General features: G+C 40.7%; 1 protein-coding gene across 2 annotated transcripts in view; it reads right to left on the reverse strand.

The window, feature by feature from the left end:
* fbln1 (fibulin 1) overlaps positions 1 to 18,207 on the reverse strand; it is a 204,092-nt gene that overhangs the window by 126,379 nt on the left and 59,506 nt on the right. For both annotated transcript variants that reach the window (XM_080190885.1, XM_080190886.1), the window contains exons 7-9: positions 12,700 to 12,837; positions 9,536 to 9,673; positions 3,345 to 3,488 (exon numbers count right to left, since the gene is read on the reverse strand). In XM_080190885.1, the coding sequence (XP_080047011.1) occupies positions 3,345 to 3,488; positions 9,536 to 9,673; positions 12,700 to 12,837 (420 nt within the window). The remainder of the gene's footprint in view (positions 1 to 3,344; positions 3,489 to 9,535; positions 9,674 to 12,699; positions 12,838 to 18,207) is intronic.

Below are 18,207 nucleotides of genomic sequence, written 5' to 3' on the forward strand. Positions count from 1 at the left end.
CTTAATTTGCAGAGCCTTTGAATTTTACAACTGCTGCTTTCACTCTTTCTGAAATCTGTCAACAGCAGTGCGGTAATCTTGTCGAGGCCAATCTTCCATCACCAACACCCTTTACTTACACAGTGAATAAAGCATCACTGCTGCGGCTACAGTACACAGGTCAAAGCCTACGCGTTGTTTGACTGCTGCTCTGAGTAGATACAGCTAATTTTAAACTCTTGCTGCTTCTTTCCTACTGGGTGAGCCTCTGCTCGCTTAATAGGGGAGCTCGTACATTAAGGCCCATGGGGGGATTTGTTGATGATCTCCATCCCTCCCACTTCAAGTTCATTTCAGCATCCCCATGCTGGAAACCTTTTCTACCACTTAGCGTTCAGCTGGAGTCGATTGAAGGCGAGACCAGATCCGGTGGTGTGAACCGAATTGGAGATCTTCGCTTTAGAAGAAAACGCCATAAAAACAATGATGCCGGTTCTTCTTAGGGCCTGCTTCAGTTGGGATACCAGACTTTTCCACTTCCAACTCGGAATCCGTGCCCTCATTGCTCTCAGGGACAGGCATATTGTTGGCTTCTAGTCGTGCCTCCACTCTGGCAGCAGTCAACTCCATGGCTAGTAACAACAAGGCCTGCATTGGCATGGATTCCCTAATCCTGAGATGGTTCAGATGCTTCCTCATAACTTTGCCCTGCGCTATTTTTAAGACGCAGGCCCCTGTTTTTTCTGTTGTGATCCTTGGGACCCAACTGAGATTATCTCCACAGTTCTTCATGTGAACTTGGTCGCTGGTTTTGAACATCCTCTCTTTCATTGAAGAATCATAATTTTTATTCTAGTTCTCTTGTTGGGACTCTACCCTCCCTGCCAGGTTTGGGAACTATAGGCTTAGTCTTGTCCAAAACCTCTGTCCCATTAAGAAGTCTACTGGGACAATTCCTGTCGTCATATGAGGGGAAGTCCTATACTTGAATAAAAACCATGCTAGTTTGGTCCCTAAGATTGTTTCTTCAAGCCGAGCTTAAAAGTCTGCACCATCTGTTCAGGTAACCCATTCAGTGACAGATTATAGGTGCTGTTCTAATGTTCATGCTTCCATTAGGGAGCATGAAGTTGTGAAAATCAGTGCTAGTAAAGGCAGTGCCAGTCAGAAACCAGACTTCTGGTATTCTGTGTGTGCAGAAATTTTGTTGTACTTTCTCAGTCATGGCATAGGAGATGGTGGGATCTACCGGAATCAAAAGCATAGAATCCATAAAAGGCCCAGAAAAATCCACATGCACACATACCCAGGGCCTACCAGGCCATTCCCTTGGATGTAGGGAGGCTGAGGGAGGAAGTTTTTGATTCTCCTGGCAGGAGTCTAAGTCTATAATGTCGACAGCAAGACCACCATACGTATTTCCGGGCCAGCATTTTCATTTTTGAAATCCCAGGGCGGCCATCATGTAATTCCATAACTATCAGACGATGCCGTAGGTAAGGGATGACTACACGGTACCATCCTCAACACTGATCTCGTCTTTCTTCATCAGGGAGGATTTAATTTCATCTGAAGGCTGTATACCAAATCCGCCACTCAGAATCATACATTGTAATTTAGATACGACTGGATCCTTTTGCGCTCAGACCTCGATTTGCCTTGCAGACACTGGTAAGGTATCCAAAAAATATAGGGTCATAATGACCTTTTCCACAATTGGTAACATCAGCCTGGCTTGTGGGCAACAGCAGACAGCTCAGTGCATTAGAATTAGCTATCTGAGTTCTGGTGTGATGTTCTAGGAAGTATTCATAAGTCACCAGTAACAAGGTCCAAAGCTGTAGTTGGGCAGAGGCAATGGGAGTATTACCTTGTCTTCTTTAAAAGGTCCCAATAAACATTTATAATCAGTTACTACAGTGAAGTATTGACCATAAATATATTGATGGAAATTTTTATGCCAAAGGCAGCTGCAAACCCCTCTTTCTCGATTTGGGAATACTTCCATTCAGCATCCAAAAGGGCCCTAGATGCCTATGAGATAGGCTTCTCTGTTCCATCTTTCCAGCAGTGTGTCAGTACTGCCCCAACTCTGTAGAGGGCCAAAGGGTCAAACTGAGCCAATAAACTCCTGCTGCTCCTTGCTTATTGGGCAAGTCTCTGCTCACTTAATAGGGGAGCTTGTATTCTACAGGGCACAAAGGGAGATCGATTAATGATTCTCCCATGGCCATCATAACATGTGGACATTAACTAAAGTGAATTTTGCCACACAAGCCAAATGGGTAATCCAATGGGCATCCATTTCAGCACAGTCTGGAGGCGGAAGGGTAAGATCAGAGGAGGCATGCAGTATAGCCCATCATGCAGTTTTGCCCTCTTCACTTTAAAGATATATTTGACGCAATTAACAGAAGGTTCACTGTCCCTAATCCCTGGGATGGAGTGGTTGTTTTATGAGGAACATTTGAGCAGGTTGGGCCTAAGCTCATTGGAGTTCAGAAGAATGAGAGGCAATGTTATGGAAACATATAGGATTCTGAGGGGGCTTGATCATGTAGGGGAAACATGTTTCCTCGTGTGGGGGAATCTAAAACTAGGGGACACAGTTTAAAATAAAGGGCCTCCCATTTAAGACGAAATGATGAAGAATTTCTTCTCTGCAGGATTGTTGGTGTTTGGAATTTTCTTCCACAGAGAGCAGTGGAGTGTGAGTCATTGAATATTTACAAGACAGAGTTAGACAGATTTTTTATCATCAAGTGAGTCAAGGATTATGGGGGCGGACAAGAAAGTGGATTTAAGGCCACAGTCAGGTCAACTTTGATCTTATTGAATGGCAAAGTGGGCTAGATGGGCAAAACGGCCTACTCCTGCTCCTGTTTCTAATGATCTTATTAAGAGAGTGGAGGACTTGATGGAAATTATTGTTTTAGACAGAGGATTTTCAGAAAGCTTAAAAAGGAGATGATACAAGTGGAAAATTGGAAGATTTAGTAAGAGAATTTCAGGATACGATGTACCTGAAAAGTTAGGTACATCCAGCAACAATGATCACACTTGGTGCGAAGAGAAGTTTTACAAGACCAATCGTAAATTTCGCTTCTACTGGCTTCATCCCCTATTCCCTTACCACATTCACAAAGTGTAACTTGGAGTCAGTAATATTCTGAAACTTACTTTGTTGTACTACCAATTATCCTATATCTTTACAAGATCATCTCTTCCTTTCAAAGGTGTAAAACTGTAAAACCTACTCATCTCTAGCCTTTCCTTATTTCTCAGTATTCTGGACAGAGTTTTTCTTAAGACTGGATTCTAGCAACACATCAGTGAATGTTTAAATTAGAAATTATGCAACTCACCCACACAACGTGATCCATCCGTAGCAAGATGATAACCTCGGCCACAGTTAACAACATTGCGTTTACAGCTGAATGAACCAATATTGTTGATACAAGTGTAGCCTGGCTGGCAGGGCAGAAGAGCGTTGGTGCACTCATTGATGTCTGGAAATGCAAATAAAACAGTTTAACAGCAATGCAGACAGCAACATCTCACATTCACTGGCATTCACCTTGGTTACACACAGAGGACTGGTGCAATTTTGAAACATCTTCTCCAATTAAAACATTAAAACTTAACAGGTTGTTTCACTTACAGATTTACAAACCAGAGGCTAAAATAATTTCTTGCTTGTAAGTGAGATTTTTTTTTCCAGCAAAGAGAAGTGAATTATGAAGAAAGTAAAGCTGCCAAATGTCGATCTTTGGGAAGATATGATCTACATTTAGTTTGAAAAAGGATATTAGTATTAAAAGCTCAAATGTCAGTCAGGTCACTTGCAGTCATCAGTGATATTCAAAGCCAAATCAGAAAGACAGTATTATGTCAAAATGGTTTAAAGACCAACAATGTGCCAACAAGCTATGAAGCAGCAATGGCAGTACCTGAGTACATGGCTGAGATTGTCCATTGGTTGAGTTGACACTTTAGCTCAAGCCACCAAAATAATGTATTGACTGGAGGTCAAATTCACCGTAATCTGTAATTTTTTTTTGTTCTATTTGTAGATTATTTCATAGCATCTAAATTTCCTTTACCTTTCCTCCCCGCACCCTGAGCAGTGACCAGTTTTTTGATGCTAGTCACTCCAAATAATATCAGATGGAATACTCTGGGTAATTTCCCATTTTGCCTTTGTGATGGTGAATATTTAAAGAGCAAGTCTGAAAGAGGAATTGTGAGAGTTTATAGAGTGAGCCTGAGAATGAGCAGTTGAGATAGCAATGAGAGTTTAAGGAGCAAGTTTGAAACCGCAGAAAGATTTTAAGAGTGAGCCTGGGTGGAGCAGTGAAAGTGCAGCATCAGTTTAATAGAGCAATCTGAGCGTGAACAGTGAGACAGTGGAGGTAGTTTACAGAATGAGTCTGAGAGGAATCAATGAGACAGTGGAAAGAGTTTAAAGAGCTGCTGGTGAGTCTGTGGGTTCAGAGCAGACCATCTGCATTTTAAAGAAAATCAAAGTGTGATGCAACAGAAAAGAAGATGGGGGAAAATTTTCCAGCCTTTCACGCCAGCGAGATTCTCTAGTCCCACTGCAGTGAACAGAGATATGGCTGAACGCCAAATTCCCCATCCTCGTTTGCAATTAATTGTTCCTGAAACATGTAATCAATGATTTTCGCATCTTCAAGTCAAATTAAAGACGTGTGCCTTGTGTCCAACTGTGCACTACCTGTGCTAGTTGGTGCCAATTTAACAGTCTGTGCTGCGGGGGATTGAGGGGATTCATCAATTACAATTGATAGATCATTCCAGGAAGAAACGCTCCATGCTAATGTCCCCTTTCACACAGTTCTTCAGGCAATTCTGACATCTGCAGTAGCTGATGCCTATTGTCAGAAAGTGAAGCTTGGCAAAGGATGCAGGTACCCATCTGATTTTCAACACATTTTTCTGTTACTGAAATGTGTGGCATCTGTTTGGCTATTGGCACTGAATTAATGACTTGAATCAACACTGGCTCAGATGCTGTCTGATAGATTAGCAGTGAGACCCTTTCAGTATGCAACACACTTCCCTTCTGTTGTTGACTCAGCAGTGGCCCTGAATTGTTCTATAACTGGTTCACATAGATGCTAAAAGCATTTTACTTCAGTTTGTTACATTCATTTACTGGATAAGCAGTTTCCTTCCCCACGTCAATCATTCCTTTCATTCCAGGGAGTGGACCACGTGCCAATTTTGTTCACCAGCTGTCCACAGTAAGTTGTACAACATCACAAACATATTAATCATCTGTGCAGGATGAATTTGATCTGTGCAGCTGGTTAATCAGCAGTATCTTGCCTACAGCCCCTGGAGAATTTTCTTGCATCCTGTCCTGCAGTGCCATCTTCTGCTTCAAAAAGACATCACATGAAGTGGATTTTTCATCTGCATCCTGGCCAGCAAGATACATTTGTCCACTTTTGTGTGAATAATTCCCTATATGGTTGTAACATGTACTAATTGCACATATTAGTTTCTCTTCTAGCTCTTCTAGCATCCTCTGCTAGGTTTTTTGGGGCAAGATCTCTTTAAAACTGTACTTCTGTGTATGTTGTATTCCAAATATTTGGATTTCCAACAGGTCGAGTTTTCCACCCACATCAAGCACATATCATGGGGAGGTGATGGCTTAGTGGTATTATCACGAGTCTGTTAATCCAAAAGCTCCACTAATGTTCTGGGTACCTGAGTTCAAATTCTGCCACGGCAGATGGTGGAATTTGAAGTCTATAAAAAAGAAAATATCTGGAATTAAGAATCTACTGATCACCATTGTTGATTTTCAGAAAAACCCATCTGGTTCACTTTAGGGAAGGAAATCTGCCTCCTTACTTGGTATGGCCTACATGCAACTCCAGAGCCACAGCAATGTAGTTGACTCTCAACTACCCTCAGGCAACTAGGGATGGGCAATAAAGGCTGACCAGCCAGCAACACCCATGTCCCATGAATGAATAAAAAAAATCCAGGATCTTGCTCAAGTCCTTCAGTGTCTGTTATCTCAGGCAAGGAAGAAAATTGGTTATTTTTCCTCTTTAGGCTAGACTATTTCAAAGAACAGTTCAGAGTTAACCACGTTGCTGTGGGCTTGTTGTCTCATGTGGGTCAAACTGGGTAAGAAAAGCAGACTTTTTTCCCCCTGAATGACATCAGTGAAGTATATGGGCTTTTATGATAATCCAGTCATTTTGTGATTGTTACTCATGATGTTAAAATTTTAATCAAGATTTATTAATTAATTGAATTAAAGATCCCTAGCTGCCATGGTGGAATTTGAATTCATGTTTCTGGGGCTTCAGTATGGATGGCTGGGATGGTGGTTCAGTAACACTACTAATATACTAATGACCCCACTGCAAAAAGTAAGTGCAGCTTTTCTAGTCATATAGATTTTATATGATTGGTTTGATTCCTCTTTGGTGCAAAATCACCCAAGACTTCTCATACATGTGTTAGAATTATTTGCAATATTTTTTGTAAAACACCATGACCTCCTTCACCACTTAGCATGTTGTACAGCCTGTACATCAGTTTGGAGAAAATCACATCAATCCCATCAATCTCAGGGGCCAGTATCCTTTCATCAGATTCCCTTTTTTACAAACTTACCTCCACTCCTATAACTGCTTCAGGTACAAAGTCAGAATCTGGAGTGTCAATAGACCTGACTCACCTCAATATATATATAGGATAGTCAGAAGCTTTCTCCCAGGGTGGAAGAGTCAATTACTAGAGGACATAAGTTTAAGGTGCAAGGGGCAAGGTTTAAAGGAGATGCAGGAGGCAGGCTTTTTTTACACAGAGGGTGGTGGGTGCCTGGAACTCACTGTGGGGGGAGATAGTGGAAGCAGATATGATAGTGACTTAAGGAGTGTCTTGACAAATACATGAAAAGGATGGGAATGGAGGGATATGGTCCCTGGATGGGTAGGAAGTTTTAGTTAAGTCAGGCAGCGTGGTCGGTGCAGGTTTAGAAGGCCAAAGGGCCTGTTCCTATGCTGTAATTTTATTTGTTCTTTGTTTTTTATATACAGGTGAGACTCCTTGATTAGGTAGGCAATCATTATCTCACTCAGGGAGCTCATACTCCAAGAGGCCAACCTCATGGGCCACATTGAGGTCATTACACCACACCAATGAAGGTGAGAGTATGAAGATGTTATTATTAATACTCCTAGTTAGAACCAAAGAATCCCTACAGTGCAGAAAGAGGCCATTCAGCCCACTGAGTCTACACTGACTCTTCTTGCCTTGACAGCACTTTCTACTTGAACTTCTACAGTTTTTGTGGATGTACATTACATTTTTTAAAAATCAGGTTTACAACACAGAATGTTCTTGGACTTTAGTTTCTTTTAAAAGCGTACTCAAGTGTTTGACAGACTGCCAGTCTTACTTTGATGATTTTCCTCCACCCGAACAACTACATCAAAAGCAGCTCACTATGCTAATCATAACTAACAGATTGCAAAACACGAGAATAAAGTGCAGAACTACAACACAGTCTTGCAGCACAGGCCCAAGAGCAACTTTTTCCCCTGAAAAACTCTGAGTCACTCCAGCTCACCCGCACAGAAGGAATCGACATCTGACTTTGATCAGGTAGCAAGATATGTACCTTGATCTTACAGGGAGTTTTAAATATGGATATAGGAAGGGAAATTTTAAAAACTTTGTCATCTTGTCTTCATTTAAGTGATCCAATAATCAAGGATTATTAAAAAAAGAAAGATTTGCCTTTATATAACAATTTTAATGACAACAGGATTACCCAAAACACTTAACAGGCAATTAAATACTTTTGAAGTGTAATCATTGTTGTAAATAGTGAACTCGGTAACTGCCTGCAGCCTAGAGACTTCATATTCAGTAAGTTGAGTTCCTCAACAATGAACACCTCACCCAGGAACAGAAGAAAATATGGTATCAGAATAGGCCTGGAGCTATCAAAAAACAGGGCCATGTATTATTCCCATGGTTAGGAATTCTTCATCAATGTGATTAAGCTCTGATTTTGTAACCGGGGCAAAATCTATTCTAGGCAGATGTAAAACTGCTGCTGATGTAAAACTACAGAGAAGTGTACAGTGATGACTGCACTGAGTTTCCTGGGGTCAGTTCATTTGAATAATTACCATGAATTCCCTGCACTGCTTTATTCTTGCCCTGACAACTAGTCCACTGGAGATGTGAAATATCTGGCCACACTAGCTAAAATTTAAATGGGAAGCAGAATTTAACATGAAGCTTGGGACCAAACATTGTTTCAGCCCTTTCAGCTATTTGTTGGGTATTGTAAGAAGGTGTAGTGGGGTGGTGGATGGAGATGGTTGATGAATAATAACTATGAATGGAATAAAATTAATAATCATTCTTCTGGTGCAAATTGTCCCTATATTATCCTCTGGAGGAAAGCATTGGAATGTGACAGACTCCTTTGTGAAATTGGTTCAGCTTTCCTCCAGACATGCTGAAATGTTAATTGAACCAATGTATATATATATTATAAGAACATAAGAAATAGGAGCAGGAGTAGGCCATCTGGCCCTTCGAGCCTGCCCCGCCATTCAATAAGATCATGGCTGATCTGTCGTGGCTCAGTTCCACTTTCCCGCCCTCTCCCCATAACCCTTAATCCCCTCTCTAATCAAAAACCCATCAACCCGCTTCTTAAAAATATTTAGCGAGGCAGCCTCCACCACTTCAACGGGCAGAGAATTCCAGAGATTCACCACCCTTTGAGTGAAGAAGTTCCTCCTCAACTCCGTTCTAAACCGCCCCCCCTTTATCTTGAGGCTGTGCCCCCTAGTCCTACTGTCTTTATTGAGCAGGAAGAGTCTCTCCACCTCTATCCTATCCATCCTATCCCGCCAGATACCAGACAGGGTCAAGGGGGTGCAGAGGTTGGGGGGATCTCGCCTGTAAGGGGTGTGCTGAATTTAGGCCAGGGAAATTGATTATATGCAGCAGAGACTATATGACAGGTCTCTCTGCTTCAGAGCAGAAAAACCTGCACATCTGCAGTGGTGTCCTCTGCTGCTATTAGTCACTTTCTGGCAATTTAACTCTGCCCATTACCCCTACAGTCAAAAATCCAATTTCAGAATTTCTTTATGCTGTAAGCGCATTAAATATCAGATTTGGGCTCGCTGAAAAACAGATCCAAAGCGCTCCTGTTTTCACATTTGTTCTGGACTTAGAATGTCTTTATAAGATCACCCCCAGCATGTCTGACTTCCCAGTAAGGATTATGGGTGGGCAAGGTGCCACTTCAGGAGCATGATTTTGTAAAATTCCTTCATTAGCATTGCATTGAGTATTTGGTCATCCACTCATCCTCATTAACATTGAATCAATTAAGCATTTGTACAAATTAATTAATTTGCAGTGTGCATATAATTTATGGGAACAACATTTCATAATATTGATGATTCAGCTGAGAGAGAAAAAAACACTTGTCAAGTAACTTCTCCTAAAATGTATAATAACATGGAATTCCTACCAATGCAATTGCCCAGAGCATCCTGCAAGAATCCGTTCCCACATTGCATTTTTGGCTTGCAACGGAATGACCCTTGTGTGTTCTGACAGATAAAATCAGGTCCACAGTTGTGTGTTTCAATCTTACATTCATCGATATCTATTAGATCCAAAAAAAATCAAAATTATTCTCTTGCTGAAAAAAGCAGTAAAGCAAAGAAGCCAAAGAGTTGATAGAATCAGTGGTGCAGCTGGCTTAATGTTAGTGGAAGACTAAGGATAGAAATAACATTTCTGTAAATGTTTCAAGAGCTCAAAAGCAGAGCTACAATGAGAATTTCCATCTGATTAGAAATAGCCAAGGAAGGGTTAGTAAAATTGTATAGCAAATTGCTCGGTTTGAGTGTAGCATTTACTTATTGTTACATCATACCACTCAGGGAGATAATTGTGGATGTTACAAATGCACTGTATGCAGTGCATCAAAATACCAGCATTTTGTTACATCAAAAATAAAAACATCTATATTGCAGAAAAATCCTAATAGCAAAGTTACCACCATTTGCTACAGGAATAATAGAATCAGGAGAAAGCCACTTGAGTCTGTTCTACCATTCAATGAATTATACCTCAATCTTTTTTACCTTTCTTGGATGCATCTCCATTGATACTCTTGTTTAACAATAATTTATAGATTTCAGTCTTGAAAGTTTCAACTGACCCATCATCTACAGACTCTCTGGAAAGAAAGTTAAGATTTCTGATACCCTATTTGTGAATAATTGTTTCTGAATTTCAACATTGAATACTTTTAAGATTGCTCCTTGTTCTGGATTCCCCTACTAGAAGAGATAATTTCTCTTTATCTACCTTATAGGACTTCTCATTCAGTTTAAATACCTCAATGAGATCACCCAATGAGATCAAGGGAATATAGACAAAGTTTCTGCAACGGACCCTCATAATTTAACTCATTTAGTGACAGTATCATTGTGGTGAATCTGCCTTGCCTCCTCATCCTCAAATAACTTCATTCCGGTTTGGGGGCAGAATTTAATGCCCTCTCCTGTGGAGAGTTTGGTGGAGGGAGGGCATTTAGTCAGGTTGGAGGGTGGCAGGTGGGGGCCCCACAAAATTTCTGACATGAAGGAAAGCCTGTGGGTCTCCTTTCCACTTAACCATCATTAATAAATAGGCAGCGTCTGCGGTCTCACCATGCAAGGAGCATGACAAACAAACCTGTGTGTGGTTGGTTGGTTGGTTGCTTCCAGAAGACACCCCTTATTATAAGGCTCTCAGTGCCTGAACAAGGGGCCCAGCCTCAAGAACAACTCAGCACCCGCGCACCCCCCCCCAGTTGCCATTTCCCCCTGATCTCCACATCACAAAAATCCTTCCGCCATCACTCACCTGTGGCCTGGGTCCATCTGTGATCCTGGGTCTAAGGCAGATGCAGTACCAGCCAGTACATCCCCAATAGTGCTGCCATTCAATGGAGCTGCCAGGCTCTAACTGGCCAGCAGCTCTTGACCATCAGGATTTCCACACCTGGAATCCTTTATTCTAAGAAAGGCTTACTGCTGACAATGTCAAGTGCCGAGTGGCACTTAATTCAGCAAGCTTTCCCTAAAAGAGATGACAAGCAGCTCAGTGAGACCCCTGTCACTTACATTAAATACCACCCAGTGTCTGACCAACCCTTTGTACAGGTGTAAGTTAACTTCCTCCACTTTGTATTCCAGCTTCTTTGAGAGAAAAGGACAATATTGCATCAATGTTTTCCACTATCTTTTCTACCTGTCCATTTTGGAACAATTGTTTAATACATCTTTGGAACATTACACCAAGGAGCAACTGTGAATGACAATGAAAATTAGATTCCAGTAGTAATCAATCAAAAAATATTCAATGCAACCTTTTTTGGAGGTGAATATAATTGGTTGCAAAATAAATTTGTCTGCAGAATACACATTTACTCATTTACTACTTTTTTTGTCATAATATTCCTTTACAATTAGATGAAAATAACTAGAAATAACAAGATCATTTCCCAAATGTTTTTGCTGCTGAATGTATCACGTAGTGTGAAACTGGTTCAGGCACAAAAAAGTCAGCTTAGATTATTACATATGGTTTCATTAAATCTGGCCAAGTGAAGGGGGGAAAAGGTGGGAATTTCTGAGAGGAAAATTCTTATCTCCACTGGTAATCATAAAAATAATGCCTTCGGGTACAGGTAGGACTTGCCTCAAATATGAAAACTTTGTGAACAACCAGTTGACTAATTCTTAATTTTGATTTATATATGAAGATTGACCACTTTGCTGAATATTGGAGGGCGATTAATACCTGCATAATCACGTTTATCAAGAAAATTTGTGAAAAAAAATCAAGAAGTTATAATATTTTTCTGTTGGTAATATTCCAGTCATATTTTTAAACTGTTGGGGTATGTGAGTGATAAATAAAGCAAAGGACAGAGCGACTGTGTGAATCTAAACTGTGGCTTTGGTCTGATAATGAACCTGGCAAAATTTGAAACAGATGTTTACAGAAGGAAATTTAGTAAAGATGATTACAGAGTAGGAATATATTTAAATGGATTGTTGTGATTCAAAGCAAAAGATATGCAAGGTGTGAAAGGAAGGTTTTATTGATAAAGTATGAATAAAGTGAGTTTACTTTTCTTTAAGTTATAAAAGTTCCAGTGAAGAAATAAAGTAAGTCAAGTTTTGGAGAAAGCCATTCTAAAGGGACTGAGATCAAAGGGAAGTAATGTATTTAAGGAGATACTGAAACCTATGAAAAGTGCTGTTTTAGATCTCTGGACAACATGAATAATTGGCCAAACTCTCAGGAAATAGTGAGAATGAAGTCGGATCTGAAAAACCAAATGCTATTAACATCAGAGGGCAACACAAGAGAGAGTTAAAGGCACTGTGTAGTAGAAGTTACTGGACCTTTATAGATCATAACATCTATGAGGCGTTGCTGAACAGTTGTGGAAGGTTAGCTTCGAAGGTAGATTGTTTGGAACTTTTTTCAAGTATTGATACTGTGAGAAGCCATTGTTATATTAAAGTGCAATTCTATTTTATTTGATTGTTCTTTTCCCTATTTCTTAATATTCATATGTTAGTACACACTCACACCTAAACGTTTAATGTACCTCTGTTCATTACCTACCTTTGCACTGGTTATTTTCAGTTAGTTCATAGCCTGTGCCACAGCTTATCTCACGCTGACATCGGTAGGACCCAATAGTATTGATGCAGCGTTGTCCTGTTAAGCACTTGTGTGGCAGTGACAGACACTCATTGATATCTGTATTCAGCAATAAAAAAAAGTCAGCTTTTCTCTCCTGCTCCCCTGTAAATGTTAACACATATTGAGCATGGGTACTAGTAGCTGTCCCTTTACTTTGTGCAAGTTGTTTTACTTAGTCTTGAGCTTTTAATGTCTATGAATTACGAAAGGACCACAGACAAGGCTAACTCTATTTTCACTCGTCTTCCACACACTTTTTAACATCTTGATCTGACCTTCTTGGGAAGAGTGGTGTCCTGCAAAGGTTAATTTAGGCTGAAAAAATATATTATACTTTTTAGCTTCTATTGGAAATGATGGGAGTCAATCTCTCCAGGATTGATTATAATACTTCTGTGAATGTTTTGTTAGGCCTAGGAACTCCCCCAATCTTGGCATGCCTCTTGACTAAAGGAGTTTTTGAAAAATCTGGGCCAGAAATCTTTGTAAAAAGTCTGACAACACCAGGTTCCACACCAGAAATCTTTGACATTGCATACAGCTGGAATTATCTAGTCCCGCTGCTGTGAATGAAAATTTGGCTAAGCACCAAATTTTCAGTTCTAGCTAGCAGCATCAGTGGGGTATCCGAGACTGAGAATTCAGGCCCTATTTATGCTCATCTTAACTGGAATTTAATATTTTGTCCAAATAGGCCAGAAACTTCACCCAAATTCTGTTCTGAGATGGCTACTTCTACCTTGGATTCCAGGTGTGGTACTTGGTTCCTAGACAGACTGTAGATATAATCTAATATCTGCTTAACACTTGTTTATTAGCACAACATCTTAACAGGTTACAGAGTGGACATGTTGCACCTAGGCATGATTTCATCCTCTCTCTCTCTCAAGTCATGCACATGACTGATGTCTGTAGTACATCATCATCTATATCATATATTAACCCCTTTAAAAATGGAAGTGGCCCCAATTGTGGCAATCCTGATCCCATTCCCGGGTGTGGTCTGGTTTTCAAGCATGTCTTCAAAGGGTGCAGCCAAATTTCTGTCAAATGCCTGTACCTGGCACTCCCAACTTGGCCGGTTCCATTGTCATGATAGGCAAGACCCACTCCTTTTTATAGTACAAATTATGTCCCCTCAGGGCTTAACTGTTACTGACAACATCTACTGCCCCAGGAACTTTAGGGTCCATTAAATGAAATGTTGGCTAATACGTGAGAATTTTCTCTCCTCATCGTTGTAACGTGCCATGGGAACTTTCACAATCACCTGAACAAGTGGACTCTCATCTGAAAGGTGGAACCTCTAACAATGCAGCACTCTAACAGTGAAGTATTGGCCTAGATTTTGTACTGAAATTTTCAGACTCAGAGCTAAAAAGATTACAAGCTGTGCCAAGCTGATAATTAGTCACTTTCGATAGGCTTAGATTTTAGCTAATACATTCAGAAGGTTGCAATTAACTTTATGGTTTGTTCCTGCAATATACATTGAATAAGTTGTGAATTTTCACAATTTCTTATATTTACCTCAAATTCAAGAATATTCAAGGACCATGTCAGCTGTCTATGTATGTCAAATTGCTCATGAAAGTGACATTATCATGCATAAAAAATTGAGAACAAGTTATAAGAATGCATCCCTCATATTCAATAAAATGATATCCTAGTTGTGCATTGTTTATTCAATAATTAAAGATAAATAATCAACACTTTATGAAGATTTGACATTTTCTACATTTTTGCTGAGAAACTGCAAAAACATTTTTACAAGTCTGAAGGCCACATGTACACATAGGCATGGAGTCAGGATGACTCAAAACCCTTTTGAAAATGGAAGTGGCCCCAATTGTGGCAATCCTGATCCTATTCCCGGGTGTGGTCTGGTTTTCAAGCATGTCTTCAAAGGGTGCAGCCAAATTTCTGTCAAATGCCTGTACCTGGCACTCCCAACTTGGCCGGTTCCATTGTCATGATAGGCAATACCTACTCCTCCACAATTTTCATAGAGTCAGGCCACATTTTTAAAGAGCTGAGGTCCATGCCACATTAAAGGAGTCATGAACTCAGTCTGCATAAACCCAGAGCTCAAAAGGTCTTCCTCATGCCCACATGCTAATCTCTGCTCCTCCACTCTCTCTGTATGGTCCTTTGTGCCTCTGTTGCCAAGGTCTATTCTTCCACCCACCCCATTCCTAACTTCCCTATGTATTTTAGTACTCGAATGAGTGTCTGGACTCTCAGCCAAGCATACACAATGAGACTAAGCTAAGAGCATGGACATCCATTATACTTGTTGAAACAACTACATCCAAGAGAAAACATTGATTGACAGATCAGGCTTTCTTATCTTTGCTGTCAACTTCACAGTGTCTGTTTACACAAAGTATGGGGTTTCAAGGGCTTGTGGTTTTTTGATATTGATACTTTAAAAGGTCTGGACGATCGATACTATTAGCTTTTTTCAACATAAGAGAAAATTATGAATGATTTTTTTTTATTCAACCCACCATACGCTATAGGATTAATTGGTTCCAGACTAGGTATGATGGGACCATGGGTATAGAAGTACCTTAGCCTGCCACAGAGGGTATAAGAGTCCATGGGGGTGGGTGAAAGAGCAGGGATTGGCATGGGGGCATGAAATGGCATGGATGGAGCATTGGAAATGTTTGGAGGGTGTGAGGAATGAAGGCTAAAGGGTCTGTGTGTTTTTGTTTTAACTGGGGCAAGGTCCCACAACACCAAAGCGGACCTTTTCAACAGCTCTCCTTTGCTCCCAGCAGCTCCTGCGGCTGCTGCAAAACTTCTTCCTGGATCAGCTGGCTTGACCCTAGCCCGCACTCACCCCTGGCAATGAAGATCCCATATTTGTGGGCGCTCCAAACCGTCCCCCACCAAAGGTGAGCAGGCCAAGCCGAGAATTTTCCTAACTCCCACTACCTGTCTCAAGCATGGAAGTCTAAGGCAGAGAAGCCGAAGATATGTTAATTTTCTTAGAGGTTGGGGAGTACAGCTTCCTCCAGAAAACCACTACTTTCAGGTGGGTCCAGAGGCAGAAAAAATAGGGCAGGAACTTACCACCTAAAGTAATTTCCCAATGTCTTTCACCAGCAACAATCTCAAACACCTACTTTTTGACCAGCCCATGGGGATGGGCTTTGAAAACAAGTTAATTCCTAAGCTTTTCAATATCATTTTTATTGACCCATAAACCAGTATGGGATTGGCAGTGAACTAACTTTCTCACTGTGAATTACTTGCCACCCAGAGATTGAGCAGGAGAAGACCAAGTGTTCTAAAACAAAATGGCTACAGGGATAATGGATGCACTGGTTGAGGTCTTCCAAAATTCCCTAGATTCGGAATATTCCCAATGGATTGGAAGGTGGCAAATGTAACAGCATTATTCAAAAAAAGGGAGAGAAAACGGGCATCTGCAGGCTATCTAGCCAGACAATGACTGATGGGAAATGCTGGAATCCATTACTAAGGAAGTACTCCAAGAATCATAATATGATTAGACAAATTCAACAGCTCTAAGGGCAAGCATGTTTGACAAATCTATAGAATTTTTGGGGGATATAACTAGCAGAGTAGATAATGGGGAACCATTCGAGATTTGTGAAGCTTGGTGTTCTTGGCATTGCAGGTGTGGAATATATTAGCATAATAGACTGAAAACAGAGAGTTAGTTTAAATGGGTCATCTTCAGTTTGTAAGTTATTGCTGATGGAATATTGCAAGGCTCACTATTGGGAATTTGGTTATTTCACTGGGCCAGTAAAGAGCCTGCAAAGGGACACAGACAGATACATTGAGAGTGAGCAAGAAAGTGGCAAATGGAATATAATGTGGAGAAATGTGGGGCTAGTGATGTTTGTAGAAAGCATAGATAGATAATTTTTTTTAATACTAAGAAATAAATAAATGTTGATACTGGGAGGGATTTGATTGTCCCTGTACACTAAACACAAGAACATATCGGAGAGGAGCAAGGGTTGACCAACCATCATGCCTGCTCTGCCATTCAGTAAGATCATGGCTAATCTTAGGCTTCAACTCCACTTTCCCACCGACTTCCCATATTCCTTGATTCCTTGACAGACAAAAATCTGTTTATCCCAGCCTCAAATATAATCAGCAATGCAGCATTCACAACCCTCAGGGGTAGAGAATTCCAAGAATTCACAATCCTTTGAGTACAGCAGTTTCTCCTCATCTCAGTCCTAAATGATCTACACTTTAAATTGAAAGTACGTCCCTGTTCTTCCTCAGCCAGCAGAAACAACTTCTCAGTGTCTACCCTGTCAAGCCCCCTCAGGATCTTGCATGTTTCAATGTAATCACCTTTCATTCTTCTAAACTGCAAACAATATAGGGCCAATATAACCCCTTCTCACTATACCCCATGGACCTATCTAGTAAAAGAAAGTTAGCATAAAGGTACAGAAAGCAATTAGTAAGACAAATTGCATATTGGCCTTTATTGCAAGGGATTTGGAGTATAGGAGTAATGAAGTCTTGCTGTAATTGTACAGGACGTTCAAGGTGCGGCATGACCTACTTCTGCCTATGTTCTTGTTATTATAGCTTAACCATCTCTTTCTCAGGTAAAATGGCATGGTAGCCCACGGTTAGCACTGCTGTCTCACAGCACCAGGGACCGGGGTTCAATTCTGGCCTTGGGTGACTCTATGTGTGGAATTTGCATGTTCTCCTCATGTCTGCGTAGGTTTCCTCAGGTGCTCCAATTTCCTCCCACACTCCGGTAAGTTGCGGGTTAAGTTCATTGGCCATGCTAAAATTGTCCGTTAGTGTCAGGGGAATTAGCAGGGTAAATGTGGAGAGGGTCTGGGTGGGACTGTTGTCAGTGCAGGCTTGATGGGCTGATGGCTTCCTTTTCCACTGCAGAGATTCTATGATAATAGATATGCTCAAGGTTCATTCGGGGTCCTTTGTTGAGATGTTTTCAATATCTTCAGAGGGATTCTTCCCCTATCTAAGGGTTTCTTCTCATTTTTCCCACTGCAACATCCACTGGATATTGCTCATTTGCAATGCTGGCTCTCACTATAGAATGCTAATAGTGCTGGGAGCACAATTTACATATATAACTAACCTCAAATGAGTTGCAGTCATGAAGGAATCATCATCGACAGCAGTCAGCAGCAATCTTGCCTCGGGGCTAATTCAGAACTTAGTTTCTTGTCTGAATAAAATTGCTGTTAAAATGTTTTAGAACTTGGATTTGGCTTGGTCAGAGATGGAGATGGTCTTACGTTATTTTATCTTGATTTATTTGTAACTAAAAACATATTTATATCATTAGGAAAAAATAAAAAGTAGAAATACCTGAGACAATAACTCAATGCAAACCAGTGCCTATAGGATTATAAAAACTTAGAGCGTAGAGGTGGTCATTTG

The sequence above is a fragment of the Carcharhinus amblyrhynchos genome, chromosome 6, assembly GCF_965287045.1.
Source record: "Carcharhinus amblyrhynchos chromosome 6, sCarAmb.v2.hapA, whole genome shotgun sequence".
Taxonomy (NCBI): domain Eukaryota; kingdom Metazoa; phylum Chordata; class Chondrichthyes; order Carcharhiniformes; family Carcharhinidae; genus Carcharhinus; species Carcharhinus amblyrhynchos.